Source organism: Fundulus heteroclitus, unplaced genomic scaffold (assembly GCF_011125445.2).
Source record: "Fundulus heteroclitus isolate FHET01 unplaced genomic scaffold, MU-UCD_Fhet_4.1 scaffold_844, whole genome shotgun sequence".
In the NCBI taxonomy this organism is placed as follows: Eukaryota; Metazoa; Chordata; class Actinopteri; order Cyprinodontiformes; family Fundulidae; genus Fundulus; species Fundulus heteroclitus.
The window spans coordinates 6,283-21,747 of NW_023397301.1; the positions used below are offsets into that span (position 1 = coordinate 6,283).

Sequence of the window (15,465 nt, forward strand, 5' to 3'; positions counted from 1 at the left end):
TCCTCCGCCATTGATAGTGAATCTAACCCAATGATCACTCGACGGAATCAACGCAATGCAATGCAAACACACAATATCCCTCTCCACTTTTTTCTCTCTCCCTCTTTCTCTTTCTCTCTCTCTCTCTCTCTCTCTCTCACATTTACACAGAGACATGTTAGAGCCCGATCTATGATCAAGATATTTCTCCAGTGGATTATTTTATCCTTAAAAATTTCAAGATATTCTTACATTTACATTACCGTATTTTCCGGACTATAAGTCAGTTTTTTTCATAGTTTGGCCGGGGGTGCGATTTATACTCTGGAGCGACTTATGTGTGAAATTATTACACCAAACCGAAGGAGGGCGCTCTAGGCCTGTGTTGAATCAGACGTAAGCGACGTAGAAGCGGAAGAGCCGCATCTTCTTCATGTTGTATATTATCAAATAAATTTCCCCCTAAAATGCGACTTATACTCCAGTGCGACTTATATGTTTTTTCCTTCTTTATTATGCATTTTATGGCTGGTGCGACTTGTACTCCGGAGCGACTTATAGTCCGGAAAATACGGTATTTATATTTTTTGTTTTATGTTTTTATTTTATAATGATTTCTTTTATTCTGCCATTTTTCACATATTTTTTCAGAGTTAATGCTACACTGTTTAATAGCAGCAGGGCGCAAAATAGAAGTTGGGGCTTAAAGCCACCACGTTACTGGGTCTATTGAAAACCAAAAGTGGCACAGTGGAGCAGAATTCAGGCAGGACGAGTAGAGTGGTGTGGGGTAGACGGGGGGGGGGGGGGGGACGATACAAAATTCCTGTATACATGTATGTGTGTGTGTTTATTTTTTCTTTATTTCTATGATCCCCAGGTATTCCAGTGAACTACCAGGATGTCTCCTCTATCGATCCAGAGTATGCTAAAAACCTGCAGTGGATCTTGGACAATGACATCAGTGATCTGGGTCTAGAACTAACCTTTTCTGTTGAGACAGATGTGTTTGGAGCGATGGAGGAAGTACCCCTCAAACCAGGAGGGAGCAGCATCCTGGTCACTCAAGACAACAAGGTCAGTCACCCCAAACAACATTTTGGACTGACCTTACTCAGTACTCAGTAAATATGGCTGACATTATAGGATAAATTTAAAGTACACAGTAAATATATTCCTGAAGGCATCTGTTCACTGTTCTACTGTACATGATCAGCAATGCTGTTTTTGGACACATTCTTCTTTAGTCTCTTGAATCTGTATTCAGTTAAAAACCATGATGATGTGCAATGGTCAGTAATAAGCAATTTTATATAGATGGTCAATCATACACAATAAACTCAAAAAAACAATATGTGTATGCTTTGTATATTAAGTTATTTTAAAATGCCAGAATGATGTTGATCACTTAGGTTTGATGAGAGTTTTGGTTCCAGTGTTAAAACCTTTATTATTACTATTTATTATGTCTGAATCTGGTCACAATTACTTTTCAAATCTAATTTAGTAGGCTCTAAGCCAACAAATCGTTTTGGATGATACCTTATCAGTGTAGTTCTGCTATGTTCCTGTAGGTGGTACTGTCTTGTAAGGCTTTGAAAGGTTTCTGGAGGAAAGAATAACTATGCATGAACCCCATCCATCTCTTGTCAATTTGTATTTCTTAAGGTCTTTGATCAGTGAATCAAATGTTTTTCTCAGGCGGAGTATGTCCAGCTGGTGACGGAGCTGAGGATGACAAGAGCCATCCAGCCTCAGATAAATGCCTTCTTGCAAGGATTCCACACCTTCATTCCCCCGTCGCTCATACAGCTTTTTGACGAATATGAATTGGTACGCGTTTCTCTTCCCCCTCTCTGCTCTCGTGTATCACTTTTCACTGCTCCTGTTATCCTTGATCCCCTTTTGTGTGACACCCCTCACATCTGATGAAGGATTGCTTGGCATTGTGGGGAGGGGCGGCTGGTGTCCACGTCATGCATGGATCAGTGTGCAGCACAAACCTTATTCTAACCTGGGACGCTGCTTAGAGTTTAAAGCCCAGAGATGTTAGGGTTTTCTGTTTTTCAGTTAAAAGATAATTTGTGCATATATAATACTTTTCTGTGTGAATTTAAGATGAAACATAAATAATTTCTTCTCAGCATTATAGCATCATATTTCCACCATGACAAAAAGCTATAATGTGATTTAAAGCTTAACAATGTTATATGTGGGCTTCCCAGTGTTGCAATAGGCAGCACTGTTCAAATCCCGGAGGTCATTTATGACGTTCATATGTTTCCCCACTTGCATGTGTGGAATTTGCTCTGTCTTCTTTAACCTCAGTTGGTTGTGGCAGATGGGTGTTCCACTGAGCCTGGTTCTGGTTCTGCTAGAGGTTTCTTCCTGTTAAAAGGGAGTTTTCCTCTCCACTGTTGCTACATGCATGCTCAGTATGAGGGATTGCTGCAAAGTCAATGACAACACAGATAGCTGTTCAGTGTGGCGCTACGCTTTTTCATGATGAGTGAATGCTGCCTGTCAAGACTCAATACAATCTGCTGGGTTTCCTTGGATAGGAAACTTTTTGACTTTCTAAAGTGCCTTGAGATGGCGTGTTGTGAATTGGTGCTATAAATAAAATTGAATAGAATTTCTCTGGGTACTCCAGCTTCGTCCTATAGTGCAAAAACATGACTGTCACTTATAGTAATTGGTTGCTCTAACAGGGTTTCTGTGGGGCATTTAAAATCATAAAAAGTTATCAAATGAATTTTTTTTTTAAATTAAGGCCTTAATTGGCATTAAAAGTCATTAAATGTGATTATCAATGGCATTTAAAATGCCTTATTTTTTTCTAAAAAAATACGTTCATAAAAACAGTTTCGTCAGATATATTATATCAGATATAACTGATCCGGCATGTTTGCGCGGAACCAAACACGCTGAACGCGGATGATCGTAAAGCCGTATGTTTTTATGATGTTCGGAAAAGAAGCTCGAGCCAGAGAAAGAGCTAGAGAATGGGAAAATGCAAATTTCAACAAAAGTAGGTGGAAAACGAGGAATTATGTGTCAGACACTCTGACATTGATTGTCAGGGTGTCTAAATCAACAGGATCAACACTTTTTTGGGTGTTTCAACTGGTATATTTGGCAATTCATGATTTGCGAAGACAAAGTGGTTTGATTTTTGATGTTCTCCTCGTCATTAACTTTCTCTTTCTATAGATTCTCTTTCTCATTCAATTTAGGACTTTCCATATAACTTATCATCTTGGTCTACTGGATATAGTGTAGGAATTCCTTCAATACAAACCAAAGAAAATTTTACATTACCTGCCAGAAGCTGGATAAAATCTTTAAAAAAGAGAAAACAGTATTTTCACACCCCACGTCGTAGCTCAAGGAAATATTTGAATCTAAATGTTTTAGGCTAAATATTTTAGACTAAGATGAGTAAACCCTAGAGATGGATTTTTGGGTAAATTAAATAGAGCAGTGTTACATGTCATTGTTTCTAAAACAGCATTTTTCTGAGCTGCATCTAAAAGGCAAAACATTGAGAGTATACCCACTTCAGCAACATATCAGCTGCAAGGGGCAGACAACAGCTAACAATGTCAAGTTACTTTTCTGTAACCAACGCAGTCATGTCCACATTAGCTACCGCAAACAGCACAGCAGCAACTGGAGCAAGCCTTACTGCCACTAACGTTGGGAAATCAGACGGTCTTCAAACAACATTTGGATCCAATGCAACACTGCATGCGGAGGTGCTCTGTTGCCTGAACACAGCCATATATATGTGTATATATATATAGGAGAGTTATGGGTACTTGTTGATGGCATTAAAGCTATTTCTACGAGCATTAAAAAGCAGTAAATTAGGGTTACTCATTCCTGTCTAAGTTGCCCTTAAGTACGAGTGTGTGCACGTGTGGTTGTTTGTCCTGTGTGTCACTATTTTGCCATGTTATAGACAGAGACCTGTCCAGGATCTTGCCCAATGACTGTTAGCGATAGGCTCTAGCATAAGCATTCAATGTGCTATCATTTCATAGCTGCTTCTTTAGTAACTCAATTCTTTGGTTTTGATGTATAGATTATGATGATTGAAATATAAATAAAAGATTTGCAAAGGGATGTTGTATTTTGTTTCCAACGTGTTTATATTCATACAGAAGCTTTATTGCTTGCTGCTTTACATCGCAGTGTTTTTTTCAAACAAAGTTTTGTATTTCACCATTTTAAATAAACTATATAAATTCACTTCAAATCAACATGTTGAAGTTTTTGTTTTTTGTTATTGGAAGCAAATATTCCCCATTGGGTTAGGGGTCCTGCCTCAAATCCATACTTGATCAATGTTAATGAATACCCTTGTAAATATTCCCCAAGAATTGTACCATTTCTCCTGTTTCAGTTTGATGTACCAGTAAGTTATGCATTTCACAAGAAAAGTCTTTTGGCTTTAGATTTCAGTAGTTTCATTAAAGTTCAATTGAGTTTACTTACATTGCTCCAAATTGAAACAAATGGTAGATTAGATCCAAACTATTGTGCAATGAATGAGGCTTCATAAAATGAAGAACATAATGGACAATTCTGAGCATCGTCTCTTCCGAGACTTTAAGTCAACAACACTGTTTTCGGTTAGAGACTTCTTCAGACCTGCTGTTGTACAAACTGCTACAGGAGATCCTTCCTGCCCACAGCCTGAATTGAAAAGAGATTACCTTAAAATCTAAACCATAGATAGATTTAGAAAACATCCTTGCTGTGTTTACAGATACGTTAGGCTCTAACTGTGCATGCGGAAGTAGCCTTGCCAGGTAAAAGCTTTCTTTAAATATCCGCTGTAACATTGATTTGTTTCTTCCTGTTTGTACAGTGTATTTAATTTTGTAGGTTGTTTTTGTTCTCTGTGTGTGTCTCTGCAGGAGCTTCTGCTGTCAGGGATGCCAGAGATTGATGTAGAGGATTGGTGCAGAAACACGGAGTACACCAGTGGCTATGACCCTGAAGATCCTGTGATCCAGGTGGGCCATCTGTCTCACCTGACTATGACTGAATTTACAAGGTTTCTAGTGAAGCCACCTTTACTATATAGGCAAAGGTTGTTAACCGGCAACATGTATGCATTTCCTAGGACCAATTTCACCTAACAATTATTTATTACAGACAATTACACTTTTTAAAGCAATGGACAACATTGGTCAATGTGAACATGCCAAAATCAGCCAAACATTATGACCATTGACAGAGAAAACAAACAAACAAACAGCTATTCTATTACAGACTTTGCAGCAAGTGATGTTTTGAGTCCAAAATAATACATACAGATTTTTAGAGAAGAGCAAACATCTTATAACTAGATGATGTGAGATGTTCCTAGCCTGCTGTGTATAGGACCTACTATGGTCTGAGAGCAGTGAATTCTGTGATCAAATAAATCAGAGTGATGTTACTATCCCTTCATATTTAGCACACAGCTAATATGTCTCTATTTTGTGCAGTGGTTTTGGAAGGTGGTAAGGAGCCTCACCCAGGAAGAACACATTTTACTGCTTCAGTTTGTCACTGGAAGGTCTGTCTGCAGTAGTTCTTATTACAAAATGATTATTACAGAATCATTGCTTAAAAATTAACATGTGTATGATCTTTATCAGTTCTAGGGTTCCTCATGGGGGTTTTGCTTATCTGATGGGTGGGAGTGGCTTGCAGAAGTTCACAATTGCTGCTGTGCCATATACCTCCAACTTGCTGCCTACTTCCAGCACCTGGTAGTTACATTTTCATCCATCTTCCTCTTTGTGTAATGTTGATTCTGTTACATTTTAATTAATTTGATTGATTTAAGATCATTTGGTAATCTTTTTACGTTTAGTTAATTCAGTTTAAGAGTTCATGCTCTTTTGAATGTTTGATTTGCTTCCTTGTCATCAGTAACCCATTTGTAAGTCCTTACTATATAGCCCTCATCCAGGTTCTATAACGCCACCTTTCCTCATCTGTGCTATTTGCTGTTCACTGAGCACACTGTGAAGCTGCTCATCTTTCAAATGAACTTAGAATTGCCAACAGAGATATTCATGGTATAATTTGTATTAAATTATAATGTCAACCTTTAGGACACTTGATTTTTAATTAGTGTAACATACTTATTTCTCCAGAAATATTTAAGATTTGAATTGGTAACTTAAGAATGTACAGGGTGCTGTAAGAGGGTGGAAGCAGATGTAAAGAGTAGAAGATTGGAAGTAACTACAGGAGCGTAGCAGATCATGTGACCTGTAGCTTGAAAGCTTTCTCTTAAAGGTAGATTTTTCCAGAATGCAAGTAAGAAACAATAAGTCCCTTTTTTAATAACTTAACATCTCTGCCAAACCTTCCTTTGTGTCCGTTGTGGAGACTTTGAGGCATCCAGTTGTGATGAATAATAATAATAATCTTTATCGTTATTGCAACAACATTCCAATGAAATTTGTTCTCTGGATTTAACCCATCCCCTTAGGGAGCAGTGGGCTGCCACTGTGTGGCACCCGGGGAGCAATCTGAGGTTAAGGGTCTTGCTCAGGGACCCAGAGTAGTAGTGTGTGGGAGTTGGACACAAACGCAAGCTTTAGAAACGGAAAGATATTTTAATTTCAGTTTCAAGGCTCCACAAGAGTCTTTAGACAATCCACAACTGAAAAGATAAAGATAAGACTGTAAAATTACACAGTTATCCCAGACAAGTGAACTACTACATTAGCATGTTAGGGCCACATCACATTTCTTCACTAAATAACATCAACTTTACTTCAACTTAAAATATCTGAATATATATGATATATAATTAATATAAAATTATAAAATTAATATAAAGTGATGTTGGCCCAAATTATACACCTACAAGAAAATCTGGGTTAACCACGTTTTTAGATGGATGGGTGTCATAGAGCCAAATGCTGGCAGAACGATGTCATTTGTTTCAATAATTCACATCATTCCATCATTGCATATGTTGAATATAGCCAATGATTGCTTTAGTTGGTTAAGGTTAAACACAACAATAGCGTATGCACCTTACCTGATTAAGTTGTATTTTTATATTTTATCTTGATTTACTGTCGCGTCTTTTGCTCCCTGTTGGGTTCCACCTTGACACATCAATTCACACACCCTTTTTTTATGTTGAATGAGTGCAGTGTCAGAATACAGCTTTAATTCTCTGTCAAGTAACACTCATGCATTGACTTGTTGAACAATTTTCTTATTATTATTCTGGCTGTTTTCAGCAGCAATAACATTGTTTCTTTCTGTTAATATATCTTTACACTCTCCATATGCCACCATTAACGATTTCTAATTCCATTGGCAAGAAATGCACACTTCAAGGCTTCTTATTTTCTGCCGTTGCCATGGTGAATCGCGTTATCTGCATTCCATCGATTAGGGATTCTTTCATGCTCGTGCTCGTGCTTAACTCAGGGTTTATTGGTCACTGAGTTTAGTTACCTGGTTGATACTGTTCTGAAATCGAAAACGCTGAGTATGACAGAGTGGGGTAGATCTACCCAGAGTATCTGCTTTTGGGTAGTGTTAAAACTTACTGCACCCTGTCGGTGATTAAACAGCTTGGTGGACCCCAAGCAAACTCCGCTTGTTTTAAAAAGGTTACTGTAACATATTTAATCTAACCAGACAGAGGGATGGTACAGCTTCAGTACTGTACTGTCATACATAAAACAATGTGGGACAGGTAAAATCAGGAAATGTAGAGCCACTATCATTGCATAGGTAAGCATTATATAGAACCAAGTGTGTACACCCCTGCAAGGGGATGTACCGTATGACATCAGTATTCCTCGCATGACATTGGTGGAGAATATCACACTATATTCTGGATGTGATTAGGCTAATTCCTTCTCCATAATCAGTCCATTTTATCCAATTTATGTCAGCCACTGAATCCTTAGTATCCGTGAGTTATGTGGTGACTCCCTGTTAACTGCTTTCTGCAGCTATAATCTCATAAGCCTTAACAGTAGGTTGGCCATTCTTTCTGAAACAGGGCTCTGGTGGACTGGTGTGACAAAAACAATCTCATCATGACTGTCAACAAAACAAAATTGTCTTTGACTTTAGGAAAAATCAGCCAAGTCATACACTTCTGCTCATTAATGATGCTGCAGTTCAGAGTCAGCAATATCAAATTCCTGGTGTGCAGATCAGAGGCACTTTGATCGTTCCCTCCACACCTATGCTCTTGCAGAGAGAGCACAGCAACACCTGCACTCTCTGTGTTGGGTAAAGTGAGCAAACCTTCCCCCTCCCATTCTCACCACTTTCTAGAGACTCACAATAGAGAGGGATACTGACCAGCTGCATGTGGTCTGGGGCCTGCAACGCCTCAGACTGGAAATGTGTAGAGAGAGTGGTGAGGACAATGGAATCATTGGAGCAGTGCTTCCTCCATCCATGACACTGCTCACAGACGCTGCATGACTAGGCCTCAGACAATCATAAAAGACCCCTCCCACCCCCATCAAGGACTGTTCACCCTGTTGCCCTTTTGCAAGAGGTTCAGCAGCTTCAAATGCCAAACCACCAGATTCCTCAATAGCTTCATTCCACACATCATATGACTGCTAAAATCCCAATAATCCCCCTCCCACACATACAAAACTAGTCCCTTTACTTAGACATTGTGAACTGTGTTGCATTGAGTAACTGTGCTATCGATATTATCATATGGTCCATTTAATGTCTAATACAATTTACTTTCACTAGTCATAATGTCTGACAAATGTCACAATATTCTTATTAGTAAGGTTCCTCATATTTTTGTTTTATATTTTAATTCCTTTATATTGCACATACTTATATCTATTTCTCCTTGGTCTTCATTTTTTACCTGGAGCTGTGCAACTTAATTTTGATCAAATGTACATTGTGAATGTACAGATGAATGACAATGAAGTCTAAGTCCAAGTGACCATCAATCTGTTGACTAACGTTTATTTTTCCCCTCATTTTTTAGTATCAACATGCTGAAACTGCCAGAATACCCAAGCCGGGAGGTTCTCAGAGACCGACTGCTAGTAGCTCTGCATTGTGGGAGCTATGGATACACCATGGCCTAAACATCCTGTTGCTATGAGGGTCTTCAGTTCTTCTCAGTTGCTGGGCTTGTAACTCAAATAGAGAATATTATTATTAACAAAATGCTGAAAACAAAATGCTTAATTTTTTTTAACACAGACCACAGGTTCCCTTACACATATGTGCCAGCATTTGTTGTTTGAAGCATTACATTTGCAAAGTGGTAGTTAATGAAAAATATATTTTATCATCTCATATACTTATCAATCCATACTGTTTACATCAAAAACATTTTTTACTGAAGATGCACAGAAATAGTAGAAATGGTGGTGAATGCTGAATATCACATATCAGAGGAGTTTAAAGAGCTCTCTGTGTTTCAAGAGTTGATAATTTTTATATATAATCATTACAATTTAATCATATTAGAAGTATAAGGTGATGTTAGGTCTAGCGGATATACTGGAACGAAATTATTGTTTTCTTTTATTCTTTAGGCCACTAAAGAAGCAGAATAAGGACATTGCCAATATTAGCCCGAGTTGTAAAAAAAAAAAAAAAAGCTATTCTTTGTAAAAAAACAAATTGTCTCTTGCTTTTGTAAAATCAAAGCATAAGTTGCCAACATATTGAAGTCACCACACATATAAGGCAGTTACAGGTTATATTTGCCCCTTCCACGAGGTAAAAAATGTGTCCCTTCCTACTACACTTAAAATAGATTGGTTAGGCCATATACAATCTATACATAGGTAACATGTTTTAAACTTATCTATGGTAAAGACGTGTATCCAATTTTTTGGATTGCCCTTTTTTTGGTTGTGGTTGTAGGGAGGGGGTGCTTGAGTTATGGAGATGTTAAAAATAATCATGTAATGTTTTTACTGTCACTTAAGATGCATAAATTCTGGAGGCCTAATTGAAGCATAATTAATTATTTTTCAACCTGTAAGTTATGTGTTACTATTGTGTATATTGTACTGGGCTAAATGTAAGGATTTCTGCAGGCAGAAGGGAAACACATTATATGCTGAGTCCTTGTTTTAAATGTCTACTAGGCGGGTACAAAATGTCTTTTGCGATGAGTTCCAGCGGTGGGCATGGTTTGTACAAAACACCCCATAGCAAACAGTAACCATTAAGTACCTGAAAGTCTGGTATGAAATGATCAAATTACAAATATATGGAATGGCAAAGGGATAACATGACCAGCACCAAAATCACATGAAAAACCTGGTATTCAAAATCATGGTCTGATATCAAAAAGTCTGCCCACCTTTAACCTGTCTTTAACCTAATTTATCTCTTTTAAATAAAAGTATTGGTTTGTCCACCACTGATGTGGAGTAATGGTACATTCAACTCCCATATGAAAAGTGTTTCCCCTCTTCAGGATGAAAAATTCCAATAAAACATCATGACTCCTGTCTTTGTTATGGTACGTGACAAATGTGGATGAGATGTTAAATAGAAAGCAAGAAAAAACAATCCTAACCTTCATTGAATCATTCTCCTAAATGCACCAAAACTTAAGAAAAATCAAACAAACAAGTCAACCAGTTATTAATGACGTCTCACCACCTACAACTGCGCTCCAACTACAACAGAGACATAGAACCCGCTACACTCACGGCTAATTGTAAATGAGTGTCTAAAAACACTTTGCCCACATAAATGCACCCATTGAACAGATTTTCATGTGAAGTTCTCAATTTATTTTTGATTGAAAATCTTGTGGCTGTTTGTAAAGACTGAATAATGTAATTTAGCTGCAATGGTATGAAATGTGCATCATGTTGATGAGAGTCCGAAGTGTTTTCCATTAGACTGCCACAGCTCCTGGAGCTCTCCCATCTAGCACGACAATTGGTATCATGTGACTGACTGTACAGAGTCATAGTGTATTTGATGTTTTGTTGTCTTTTTGTGGAATGAAGACCAATATTCTAAACCACAACACTTGTTTTGTTCTCGGTCAAATGTTTGTCTTGCAATGAAATCTTTTACATTCCCTATGTTATTGTTGTTGCTATTGATATAAATCATGCTGAAGGTGTGTGTGTGTGTGTGGGGGGGGGGGGGGGGGGGGGGGGGGGTAATGTTGTAAATGTGGCACATCTTGGTTATTTTTCTTTCTAAAGGGAATTTAGACATTCATCTAATATATCGGTTTCAGTGTTGGTTTCAGTTCCTGCCTAAAATACTGATGGAACAGGGAATATTGTTCATTATAAAACAAGTCTTTATCAATATTGTACTGTACATTTCAGCATCGACTTGTGTATTTTACCTTGAAATACTTGTACTTAAATTTTATCTAATAAACGAAAATATTTCATAATCTGTGTGAATTTGCTAATGGCTCTCCTGAATTATACAGCCATTCTGTAAATATCATATCCCAGCTGCTAGCTCTGAGACAGTTTGTATTCTGGAGTGCAGAGAACTTATTTGGTGGCAATAGTCCTAAAATGGCTTTGCATCTGAAAATATATCAATGTCATATTGACAGAATTAAAATGATGGTGGTTGGAATGCTACACAGGCAGCTAATAACCTCAGTACATTAAGTCTGTAAGGAAAATTAAATTGATACAGAACTAAGAAAATTGACAAAGGAAAATAACATTACAAAAATCTAGGAAGTAGAATTCGGCTCAAAGTCCAAAGGAACATGACAAGGTGTCACCTCCTATTATAAATTGTAAGCAGAGGGATAAGCGGTCAACTTATTCCAGATTTTAGAGTGCATTTGGAAATTAGATTTAGACATTTGACTATAAAGTATTAAAAGCCCTGTGCAGTATTGGTTATGGTGACATATTTACTAAAGCCACATTTTAAGATATCATCTGGGTCAGTGGAACAAACTGCTTAACCCAGAACTTCATGCCACACTTAGATGGTAAATGGACTGAACTTATATAGCACTTTTGGGCTGACCACACAAAGCGCTGTACACTATAGCCACATTCACCCAGTCGCTCTCACTAACACGCACAAATTTTTACACCGAGACGCAGCTCGGTAGGCAATTTGGGGTTAAGTGCCTTAGCCAGGGGGACATTGACATGTGGCAAGGGGAAGCTAGAATCAAACCCACAACCTTCTGATTGCCAGACAACTACTCAACCCATGAAGCCACAGTCGCCCCTAGATAGTGCTGGACACAAGGATATGGCACAAATGTACCTGATAATACCCCGGAGGTGACAGTTTTTCCACTGATGACACAGGAAGTGTACAGCCCTTGTATGGGTGTGTACCTAGATCCTTATATAATGTTTGTGTGATGAGCAATTGGGGCTTCTTGCCTATCAAGAGCCCATCAGCGCTGATGTGTCTGTAACGGTTTCTCTGTCTTTAGTAGATTAAATAACTTGAAGTATACTTTTCTGTTTTGAGCGTCTTGCATCCAAAGTAATATTTAAGTGGGGGTCGCCTGAAGGTTAAAACGGGCTGGGTCCACCGAGGGTGTTTCACCCACAGACATATATACGTAGACGCCCGTCGTCGGGTGAGAGGCGTGCCGACAAAGCAGCCATCTTAGGTCAGACCAAGCTGCAGTCAATTCAGGAAAATGTACTTTATGTTTTCAGACACTCTGAATCCGGTGAATTCTCAACCGATTTCCAGATGATTTAGCTGACTGAAAACGTCACCCTTTTAGGGGCTACATGAGATCAATTGATTGAATTAAAATATTGTCTAACTTAATACATAATTTCGATTTTGTATTGACAGCAAACTTCCAGAGCTCCGTCCGAGGATGCCCGATTTTTGCTCTGCTTATGGGTGCGCAAATAAAAGGACACTACAAACCACATCCTTCCATAAGTAAGATTGTCTGATAGATAATCCTCATGCTTTACCGTAACAGTTTTTCCCGGCATAAGCACAATCTGTTCTAATGGGTAGCAGGGATGGAAGCAGAGAGAAGTACATTAAACACCCTGATCTCTGAGAGATGTGACTGAGGATATATATATATATATATATATATATATATATATATATATATATATATATATAGTTTATAATAATAAACAATATAAACAATAATATATATTGCTAGTTTACAAAAAGATATTAAATTGTTTACACACATTCACAGTTTTTATTGCCTTTTGATTAAGAGAATACTTAATCTTGTTGACATATTGCTTGACCTCATTGTTAAAAGCAATAAAAGATGTTTTGGAATGCGCAAACTTACATTTATGAATGTAAAACTTTGCTAAGAGAATAATCTATGGGGTTAGATAGCTTCCTAAATAGACTTGTACATAAAAGGATGGTTGTGTCCATATTAGTCAGAAGTTGTGCATAACAAACATTTGTAAACTCATAATAATTTAAATCGCATTCAAAAGATACAACATACAGTTTAAATAGTTACAACTTCAATAACTAATAAATACAAATTTCAAGTTTAAATTTGTGCTTTACTCTTTATGAACACAAACAGCAGCGACTGCTTGAGAATACGGATTTTTTCTTTGAGAATACGAATTCACAACAGTGGTCTGACGTCACGGTTTCCAAGGCTGGTTAATGGAGCACAGAGTGCGAAGATAGGAGCCGCGCATGCGTTCATCAGACTGACCGTCTCTGAATGCACCGCGGCTGCAGCTTCATTCCAGACAGCGCAGAGCTCACAGTGGTAAGTTAAGCATTCCCTTTTCTGCTGCTGTTGTTCTTCAAAAGTACGTTTTCAGATCGTTTGAGGCGAGAACATTATACTTTTAAGCTTCCCTATGTGGCCTGTTCACAGAGTTAGTGCGTAATTTTAATAAAAAGTCCGACGTTGAGCGTCTGTGCCAACTGGTAGGTTTTTTAAGATTGACAGCCTATTTCCTACTTTTATCTTTAAAAATACAACATTGAGGATGGTATTAAACATGTGATCACGTTGAAATTGTGACTATTTATCTGTAAATAATTAAAATGAAAACATAATTTTTATATATTAGTAACAGTAAAGGGAGTAGAGTTAAGCTACTTTGTTGCACCTACTAACCTTCACAGCATTGTTTATTAAGGAAAAGTTATTTCTGTCTGCCCACCTTTACAGTGATTAATCTTTAAATTATGTGCAGTTAGTTCAGTTCATTCTTTCAGTGAAATGGTAGAAATGTAGAAATACCAGAGAAGGGAAGCCATTTGTTACATTTACTACTATACATTTGACCCTTTCTTTCTTGAGAACTATAATAATCTGCATGTTAACCACATATAGTTTTATGGTGTGAAAAGGTGAGAATTGAAAAAATCAATTACGGTAATATTTGGCATTTTTTATTTACAGGAAGAAACAGAAACAAAATATGTAAGGATAAACACTTCTGTGCCAATCCTCCAAATTTTTTTTAATGAAGGGGACCTGAAACCTAGCCTCGTGAGACCATCCTGATCTCGCGAGCTTTCAAGGTTTCACTCGCAGATCAGTCTGGCTACCCTCCGTTAAAGAAAATTTGGAGCCGTTCACTAAACGAACGTCCAATCAGCATTGTCTTTGAGGCGGGTTGAGGTGTGATGCAACGAGAAGCGCGTCAGTTCAGTCTAAAGAACATGGCGGCTTCAGCCGATGAAACTAGCGTTAGCGTGGCTATCGAGCAAGTTTTATCGGAATTACAGAGTATTTCTTTGCTGAGCTAACGAGCCTTTACCTGCAGCAGCACGAGTAGCTTGGCTTGTGGTTGTGTTATCGTCGTCGCTCATAACAGAGTGACGACGAATCTGATTGGTTCATTTGGCCCGTCTATCACCAACATAGGCCAATCAGCTAACCAGTATTTTCGCCCCTTCCCAAAATTACTTCAACGGAAGGTTTCCAGATGGATATGCGGAGCAAATCTATCTGGCGGAGTCAGGTAACCTGAAACCAGCCTTCAGGCTAAACAGGGCCACCATCGTTCTCCTCCTTCCGCTGCTGTCCATCCAGAAGGTCCACGGATGGCCTCAGGAGATATAAGTGCTGGTGACCCTCTACTGGCTGGCCTGCAGTGCATCCTATAGGGAAACAGCTTGTCAGTAAGATCTCTTACCTTCTTGTCCTTAAATAGAGCCAACAATGACACACAATTGATACATAGATTATATTAATTGGATAGAAGATTAAGACATATCAGCATATTACCTAAATTACAAGTTAATTTTATATTTGGTACAGTTCAGGTGGAGGCACGCTACAACAGGCACCACGCCAAGGCGAGAAACATCATTGAGCGCGCCTTTGGTGGTCTGAAGACACGTGGCGTTCCATCTTCTTAAGGGCGCTGGAGGTCCGCCTGACGTTTTCCCCAAAAGTAATCGCCGCCTGCTGCATCCTCCACAATATTTGTATAGAGGCAGGGGACCAGCTAGACGTGGAGGACGAGGAGGTGGACCCAGAGGAGGTCGGCCATCCGGCGG

At 38.4% G+C, this 15,465-nt stretch overlaps 1 protein-coding gene across 1 annotated transcript; it reads left to right on the top strand.

The window, feature by feature from the left end:
* The first annotated feature begins 537 nt into the window (after positions 1 to 537).
* On the top strand, positions 538 to 11,392 carry LOC118562262 (E3 ubiquitin-protein ligase HACE1-like). The gene is made up of 7 exons (XM_036134531.1): positions 538 to 902; positions 983 to 1,056; positions 1,681 to 1,812; positions 4,905 to 5,003; positions 5,481 to 5,551; positions 5,634 to 5,747; positions 8,990 to 11,392. The coding sequence occupies exons 1-7, from the start codon at positions 881 to 883 to the stop codon at positions 9,090 to 9,092; spliced, it is 615 nt and encodes a 204-aa protein (XP_035990424.1). The 5' UTR covers positions 538 to 880; the 3' UTR covers positions 9,093 to 11,392.
* The last annotated feature ends 4,073 nt before the right edge of the window (positions 11,393 to 15,465 follow it).

Bases quoted from the DNA above. Each gene is read 5' to 3' on its own strand.
- LOC118562262 (XM_036134531.1), top strand. From the start codon at position 881: ATGTCTCCTCTATCGATCCAGA. The intron at 1,813-4,904 runs GTACGCGTTTCT...GTGTCTCTGCAG, and splicing joins TTTTTGACGAATATGAATTG to GAGCTTCTGCTGTCAGGGAT. The intron at 5,004-5,480 runs GTGGGCCATCTG...TATTTTGTGCAG, and splicing joins CTGAAGATCCTGTGATCCAG to TGGTTTTGGAAGGTGGTAAG.